At 39.8% G+C, this 8316-nt stretch overlaps 1 protein-coding gene across 6 annotated transcripts; it reads right to left on the reverse strand.

The window, feature by feature from the left end:
- Nucleotides 1–3408: 3408 nt before the first annotated feature.
- LOC123959324 (zona pellucida sperm-binding protein 1-like) lies at nt 3409–7937 on the reverse strand. 6 transcript variants are annotated; one of them, XR_006822267.1, is made up of 9 exons: nt 7787–7937; nt 6197–6302; nt 5935–6057; nt 4804–4901; nt 4558–4706; nt 4227–4404; nt 4023–4144; nt 3547–3621; nt 3409–3479 (listed from the first exon to the last, which is right to left on the reverse strand). XR_006822267.1 is itself a non-coding variant. In XM_046033285.1 (8 exons), exons 2-7 carry the CDS (start codon nt 6174–6176, stop codon nt 3588–3590), a joined length of 585 nt encoding a protein of 194 aa, XP_045889241.1. In that variant the 5' UTR covers nt 6177–6302; nt 7787–7937; the 3' UTR covers nt 3409–3479; nt 3547–3587. The 6 variants fall into 6 exon arrangements, 2 of the variants coding, with proteins under 2 accessions (XP_045889241.1, XP_045889240.1); XR_006822265.1 differs by having other exon boundaries at nt 4804–4897; nt 6170–6302; XR_006822266.1 differs by having other exon boundaries at nt 6170–6302.
- Nucleotides 7938–8316: the final 379 nt, after the last annotated feature.

Here is an 8316-nt window from a genome sequence, read left to right on the forward strand (position 1 = left end):
CGGCTGTGTCCACATAACTTTGTATGCTTTATTTATTAATGTATTTGAATTGAGCCCTCATACTATGTTGGATTTTTACAGGAAGCCGTACAGAGATTGCACAATGGGGGAAACAACATACACAATTATGACCCACAGAGAAGGTATATCTTAAAAATTGTTTCATAACAGCCCTTTCTTCTAAATTATATTTTTAATCAACCTTCTTTAATTACTGCTCCACAGTCTATCCTCCCCCCAAAACCTCGAGGTCACAACCTATCTTTTTAATGGTGTCTCCATGGCTGTACCGGACGTAGATCCTGCTGTTGTTAAAGGTAAGTCACAAGAGAATGTCCCAAGGCTACAACTATTTAACTGTATAGATTAGTTAGTTATAAATATACACATTCTCCCCCCTCACTATCTCCCTCTCTCTCTAGCATCCTGCAAGACGTATTTTGAAACTGTTAGAAGGGGTTACAGGATGGTCCAAGATGAGAACAAAGACAAGATGGAGGACAGCAGGATCATTCCGTGCATGAGACAAAGAAAGAGAAGAGTAAGTATAAATAAATATAAATCTCAGTAAAAGACTCAGCCTGGGAGAGGCTCCCATCCCACCCCATTTGATATTTTCAGTGGTTTAATTACTTTTTCCCCTCCATTTTACAATTGCCTCCAACCTGTAGCACAGTTTTGTATGACTAATAGTATAGTGTATTCTGTGCTAATATATTTTGATTTATAGAATTTTGACTGTGTGTGTGTATATATATGTCATGTGCCCAGTGTCATTTACAAATAAAAAAAATAACAAACTCAACTTTGTCTATCTGATTACCTTTACATTATAACCATGAACACCAATGATAATATTAATAATGAGTAATAATAAACCCAAATGAGGCCATACATTGGACCAATAGTGTGGGGGTTTAGAGGAGGGACAAGGCATTGAGCAACCAATCTAATGCAAGACCTCTGACCAATTGATGGAGGCCACTGCCTTGTGGCCCAAAGTTGTGAAATGCTAATATTCCCTTGCAATGACCCCCACCCGGGGATTATTCACTATGGTAACTGATGGCTCTTAGTGGCTCCCTGCTGTGCCCCAAACTTGGTACATATCCAGGAGTATTCGGGATTGTGTGATGGGACAGCAAACTCAGCAAACGTTTATCTGTGGAGTACACAGGAGTGCTCAGGAGTTTTACATTACAGCTCTTTTCGCGCAGTGGTTGAGGCAGAGCAGCTGGGGAAAATCAGAGAAAACCAGTGGTCCCTTGAAAAGAGCGTGTGGCTCCCTCGTGTGTTTTTTTTATCTGTGAAGAATAGTTTTACACCGCCATGTAGGCTATTGTTTAGCAAGAAAACATTTTTTCCCGTTGGGTAAAAATCTACTTTGAATTTTGGAATTGATTAGAATTGTTTCTCTCCAATAAATACTTTTGTTTGGACTTTTAAACTGTTGTATGTGTAACTACTGGTCTGCATGCTCGATGGAGTCTGTAAAAACAAGCAGAACAGTAGCCTGAGGACACCTTATTCTACATTATTATTATTATAGCGCCTATGAAAACAACAATAGTCAGTCATTTTTCTAAATTATGCTACATAAAATTCAACTGTGTTTAGAATATTGGGTAAGGTAGGTAATCGCATCTATAGTGAAATCCTGAGCTCCATCAGAGCGTCTAAATGATTTCAGAAGATAAAAGTTGAATTCGGTTTCCTCTGTCATGTCATGTCAACTTTATAACTACAGTTTTTTTTTTTGTTCTGCTGCTTAAATAGGCTACCCCGCGACATTCGTTGTGACTTTATTGCGCAAATAACGTTTAAAATGACTGACATCAGCCTCTCTAATTATGAAAGTAAATCGTTTAAAAACACTCATAAATCAATAAAACACAAAATAAAGAAACCAGTGTAGGGGAGAGATGTGACCCTTGACCGGTTCATCATTTTATATTAACGCAGCACAGTGATGATCCAGACGTTAGAGGAGACAGCGTCTGTATGTTAACAGACTGGAGTTCCGACTCTTCACTGATAAACTACAGAGCTGCAGAGTAACATAGGCTTCATGATCAGAGATGGTTTTTATATCACGTCCACACTTCTCTCCATATCCTCTGCTGCGAGTCTGCAATTCAGTCCATTGGTGTTTTTCATAATGCGGCATTCAATACGCTATTATAATAGCAATGAGCAAGTGCACCTGCTTTAAAAGGGAATGGGAAAGGACACCGATTGCCGTATTGCACGTTATGCCCTACACACCCAAGTGCAACCCTTTTGAACCATGCACCTGGCGCACAGACCATGTGCTTCACGGCATGCGCTTACATCGTTAAAATTGGGGCCTGTGTATTGATATATCGCTCTCCACACACACACACACACGGAGATTTGCCCCCTCAGTCACTTCATCCTGGCACCAGGCCTGAAACCAGGAAATATTTCCCATCAAATATGATCCAGTTTCAGCAAAATCAGTGAGTAAAGTTGTGCTTTTGTGCAGTAATCAGTGGTATTTTTTGTCATTAATGGACCAGATCCTGCCATTTGAGACATACATGCCCAGTGCAAGGCATATCATAATTGAACCAATTCCTCTGGTCGTGCGCCACAGAAAAAAACCCCATCTAAATCACATTTACACTTGAAGCTCCAAAGGCAGCAATGCAGCTACAGAGCACACATTTACTGCTTATCTGTATGTCAAGCCTTAAGGGGTCAATTTCCAAACATACTGTATGTAAAAATTAAAATGACCACTAGCTACAAAGGGTTCATAAATGCATGCCAGAACTGCTGTCACTCTGTCTTACTGTTTGCATACATTGTTATATAGATAGATTTGGACATAGTAATTGTTTTTCCCTTTGTCCAGCTTGTTGTCCTTGTTTAGCTGTATGTCTGTTTCTTCTTAAGTACATTACATGTGTTGAATTCTGAGAACGTAAGTCAGTCTTTCATTTCATGCAGTCTCTTCAATAAAGTCAAACCACTAATAAAACGTAAGAGATTGGTCCTCGTACTGCATTTTCCCTTGTCATGTTACCTTAATATAGCACAACACATGTCTTAGGCCATTCACAGCCCAATAACACTGTCAGCTCTAGACCCATCTCTCATCCAAGTACTTTTCAATTTTGGAGCATGTAGTTTTGGTGTTGGAGTACTACATTATTCTGAGGCGTTTCCGTTGATCCTCTATGGATATTTGCATTCTCATTTCCCCTCTCCTTAACAATATACAGTGTAGAGATTCCTCTGCTCAAACCTTGATCAAAAGGCTGAAGATCACTGTACCAACAGTATCCTTGTATGAACAGTGTCACCGTTTCACAAGAGAAATGTGGTTTAAGTCATTTACAGACTTACAAGTCTACATATTAACAAACACCACAAGACCTGGTGTATGTGTTAAACATGGTTTATTTATTCTTCCCCCTTATCTTCATAAGTCTTCTGCAGCATCTGCATGGTGCCTAGAATAAAAGAAATTGATTAGACTTTTAAAAACTGAGCTGATAGCACATTGGCATAGTTACTCACCTTTCCATCAAAGCACCGTTGTTCACATGGCCTATCTGCTGCTAAACACACTTCTGTAGAGCACATGAAATAGATCTACAGAGGGAAGAAAAAAAAAAAATCTCTCTCTCTCTCATATATCTATCTATCTATATAGTATACATACACACACACTATGTCAGAAAAATAAGTTTATACATCCCATAACGGTTACGGTACAGTTGCCTCTAAAGTACAAAATCTCAAGTGAAGGCAATTCAATTGGAGCAGACACTTCACACTTGGAAGCTAGACAAGCTGTAGTACACATGACTTTGTAAATTTCATTTCTTTGCAGTCATGATAGCGGAATAGAATACATTACTGTTCCATTTTAAAACAGACTCCTTAATGAACAAGTCACTACAATACTGTGTCAGGGCTCTTCTCAGTCTGCACCGGTTGTACACAGCATAGCTTTGACCATTTAGGCCCATAATGGCTTCCTGATTACTCACTTCTTCGTCAATGTATTCATTTGTCTTTTGAACCATAAACTGGAAGGCTTCAACCACGAACCGCCTTTTTGCATTCAATGATTTTAAGGATGGACACATTTGGAGCATAAAGGTTGGGACACCTAGAGACAAATATGACTCGTGGTTAGGCGGACAGGTCAAGGAGGGTGTGTTTTAATACACATGGAGTTCAGTCATGCTTACCCTTCATAAATAAGCACCAGTGCATTCCTTGCAGAGCAAGGGTAAGCTACACAGTAGTTGACAAGGATTACTGCATCTGGTTTTGGTGATCTGAGGCGCATTTCAAGATAGACTGGATTGCCCAGGAGCAGTCGTAAGGGCCGATTTTTTGTGTGCAAGTAGCTTGAATACGTCTGATCTGTTGGGGTTAGACAGACAAAGAGCAAACTTTCAATGAATTTGACAAAAAGTCAATATTTGAGAGCTACTCTTATGCAATCCTACTCCAGCAGAATTGATCAAGATTGTACTTATTGCAATTGGTTTAGAAAATAAGGCATAAATACCCAACCTTTAGCAATTCTCAAGTCAACAGCATATAAGCCATGAGAGAGGACTGCTGATGGCAAGCTGGGACTCGGGGTCTTCACCATGTAGCCAACGCTGGTTAGGGACTGTGGAGCAACACCTGCTTTGCTATAGCGACACTCAACCATGAACCTATGCAAATACATGGGTTTAAGATTAACACTACACAAAAAAGCAGAGTGGTAGAATTGTGCCCCCAGAGTCAGAGTGTATTGTGTGACCCACTAACCTGAGTGGATCTCGTGTTGTAATTACACCATACTGGAGGGTCAGAGATTGGATGACAGTCTGCACTTCAGCCAGATAGATCATTGTCTCACCAACTTCCTGTCAGGAAAAGTAAGCTTCTCAGCTGTTGGCTTCAGGTTTTCCAGCAGATTACACAGCATACATAATGTTATGCCTGAAGCACACCCTCCAAGACTCCCAGCATGTTTAGAGTGAAAATGTATTTATAAAAAAAAAATAAAAAATAAATCCCTTTAAAAGACATGTAGCAGATGCTAAATCACAAGTAATGACTGCTTGGATTGGTTTGCCACCACATTGAGAAACACAATATTCTGGCATATTTGAATGCAAGACTAACTTTAAGTGCACCTTACGGCACAAAAAAATAGAAAAAAATCTGAAATCTAGATGCAACACCATCAACCTGTGACATAACCGTGTGCTACAATGGCAGGTCAGGGTGAGGAACTTGAGGCAAACGTAGAGGGCTTACAGTATTAAACACGCTGCCTGTATTTGGGACACGAGTATCAGGGACAGGCCTTTTTCTGCTTGTCAGAACAGGAAGTTCTTGCTGTTCTGCTGTCTTTAGCAAATTAGCTGGAAGCTGTTAAACCATATTAATCTCTTCTAAAATGTAGTTCAACTGTTTACAGTATAGGTTGCAACCCTGTTACAGAAAATGAAATAAAACTGTAACATCTAGGGTTTTTTTTTTTGGCTGAGATTGTTAACGTAACAAGGTCCAGTGAAAGTGTTGAATAGAATTGGTGTTTGAAGGGGTAGTAAACCATGAGTCAACATAATACCACAGCCATCTCCCCTTCAAGGATCTTGCTAATGTTCAGTCAATGTCAAATCGGATGTGGGCAATATATCGGAATTGAGCATTAAGGCCTGCAGTGTGAACATAGCTTAACTAGGACAAAGTTTTTAAATTAAGTTTTACGGTAGTCAAGTTGTGAAGCATCTTCCAACTTGCTAAAAAATAACAAAGTGAAAAGTGCATTGGAAACACTAATAAGGGGACAACTTATGTTGGGGGGGTGGGGGTGGATTAAGTCACTTGAAATACAGACATTTCCTATTTGAACATTTTAAGCCACATCTCCCTAATCAGAAGCCTCACCATCCATTGGGTAGTAGCAGGCAGATGTAGAAGAATCCACACAGCATCCCATCATCTCACAGTCTGAGGATGATATTCTTGACTGGCCACAAGTCACCTTCTCTCCTGTGGGGATGCCGCAACCTAAGAGGACAATGACAAAAAAACCTAAATTTCTGACAAAATCAAAATCCTGGCAAGTGTTACCGTTCAACATTTGTAGTCAGCACATTTGCTGAATGCAATTTGTACTCACCATGCATCTTTGGCAGCAGAAACCTACCCGTTTCACATAGCACCCGGTGAAGGGTACAGCCAAGGTGTTAGAGGGTTCACTTCATAACCACAAGACTCTGGAGCATCCATGACAGCCAGCAGATCCTTTGAGCCTGATCAACGAAGTGAAAGCCTAGTAAGTTTACAACATGCATTCAGCAAAAAAGACTTCAGCCATGTTTTTTGTGTGGTGGTGGAGTAAATTTAAAGTTAGCTGCACTTAACTAGTAACAATTATTTGATGTGTTGTTCCCCCCCCCCCTTTTATTGCCAGAAACCCAAGAAAAAAGGAGGAGGTAGCATGATGTGGTCACCACTGGCATCTTGTCAGAAGAGTGTAAAAAGTAGTAGTAGGAAAGAAACACCGAAAATAAACCCCAAAACAAAAAAAAAAAAAAAAAAAAAAAAAAAGGAGAATATACCTTTTATATTTCCCCTTACACACACCTTGATGTTTGTGTAAATACAGAGTGAGAATGGGAGAACAGCACATGGCTCGTTACTGTGTGATTATAGAGTACAGGATCAGTGGATACTTTAATACAGCCCACACCCCTAATACTGTGTATCTACAGGATAAGTGGATTTTTTAACGACTCTGCTTACCTTATTAGTTTTGTGTAATGTGTGCAACTTAAAGAATGAAAATAAATACTGTGCTCCTCTGTACCCCATTAAACATTTAAGATTAGTTATGTTTGGTCCACCTTCATATACACAGCATGTGACATTACTACATAACTGTAGCCTATTACTTGAGACGGGTCCCTTAGCTGCAACGCAAGATTAACTAAATAATTTCATTGCACATCAGCCCAGCGCCATTGTGCTATATTCTTCCTAAGTGTCACAGTTAAGTCAGATGATTGTGAGAGTCATTCCCCCCCATTATTGCTAAAGTAGTTGCCTTTACATCCAGAGGTCTAAAGATCTATTGATCTTAACTGTGGACTGTTCATTCATTGTAGATATTGACAATGAACTTCAGGATGTAGCTGTTCACATACTGTACAGTATGTAGCCTAATCCTTGTCTTATAGCAGACCAAGACCATTGAACTGGTCACCTTAACAATCATCGCAACAATTGCCCCCCCCCCCCGAGAGATTTGGCAAGAAGGAGCATGCAGTCTTTAGACTGTGTGGATTGTATCGTTACTTTTAATACCTCAGTTAGCGTTTAGTTCATGCAATCATTTTCTTTCAACCTCTGTAAGCAAGGAGTAAATAAACATTCATACATATGTTGGAACGCACCATCTGAACATTGTATTTCTTTGGTCATGTATTTCTACAAGCAAGTGTCTTAAGTCTCAAATCAGTCTGAGAGTGATTCACACAAAAGGAAAAACAGAGTGGTCACTACAATCATAAAGTCTGTGACTTAATTCTGTAACTGACAGTTACAAAGTTATGTCTGCATTACTGTCCCTCATAAATGACATAATGGCCCAGCTGTAAAAACAGGCCCAGATTTGTTAATATGGTGGAGTTCTTAATGCAGTAATACAGGTTTATGTGAAAAAAGAGGTTTGCAAGAACCTGCTTTCAGTGACCACACGCTCATTGTCAGTGCTGGGTCATTGGTGGTTGTTTACCTGGCGAGTTAACACTTCGTGGATGAGACCGCTGGCGGCTCTCAAACATTAGTACGTTGAATTTTCTTGAGCCGCTCCCATCCCTCTACTGAAACCAGCAGAATCGCAGTCAGGACCACCAGCAGCTCAACGCTGACGCCAGCCATGAATCAATGCGAAGGCCCTCCTGTAGCTACTGAACACCCAGAAAAAGATGTAGCCTCTTGAAATGGAGCAGGTGGTGGTTTGAAGTTAATTGAGTGCACCTGGTGTCTACTGATTGGCACTCGCCACTCAACTAAAGTCGCAGGTTTGGGAATGAAAACCACCTGTTTACTAAAGGAAAGGCCTACTTCATGTTTCTAAGATGTTACAGTTCTTTCTCTAAAATAAATCAATTGACCAACATTTAATTATGTAAATGTATGACATTATCTTACAAGTTACAGGCACAGTCTGTGCAAATACTTTATTTGAAGTATAACTGTAATTTATCTTTCAGACATACATTTTGAATAATGCAAGCATGTTCAGTTATTTTATTTTTCTAA

This window comes from Micropterus dolomieu, linkage group LG20 (genome assembly GCF_021292245.1).
Source record: "Micropterus dolomieu isolate WLL.071019.BEF.003 ecotype Adirondacks linkage group LG20, ASM2129224v1, whole genome shotgun sequence".
Lineage (NCBI taxonomy): Eukaryota > Metazoa > Chordata > Actinopteri > Centrarchiformes > Centrarchidae > Micropterus > Micropterus dolomieu.

Excerpts from the sequence above, each read along its gene's own strand:
- LOC123959324 (XM_046033284.1), bottom strand. Across the intron at positions 4,898-5,934 it reads CTGCTACTACCCAATGGATG|TTGGTGAGACAATGATCTAT; the intron begins GTGAGGCTTCTG and ends CCTGACAGGAAG. Across the intron at positions 4,707-4,803 it reads ACAACACGAGATCCACTCAG|GTTCATGGTTGAGTGTCGCT; the intron begins GTTAGTGGGTCA and ends GTATTTGCATAG.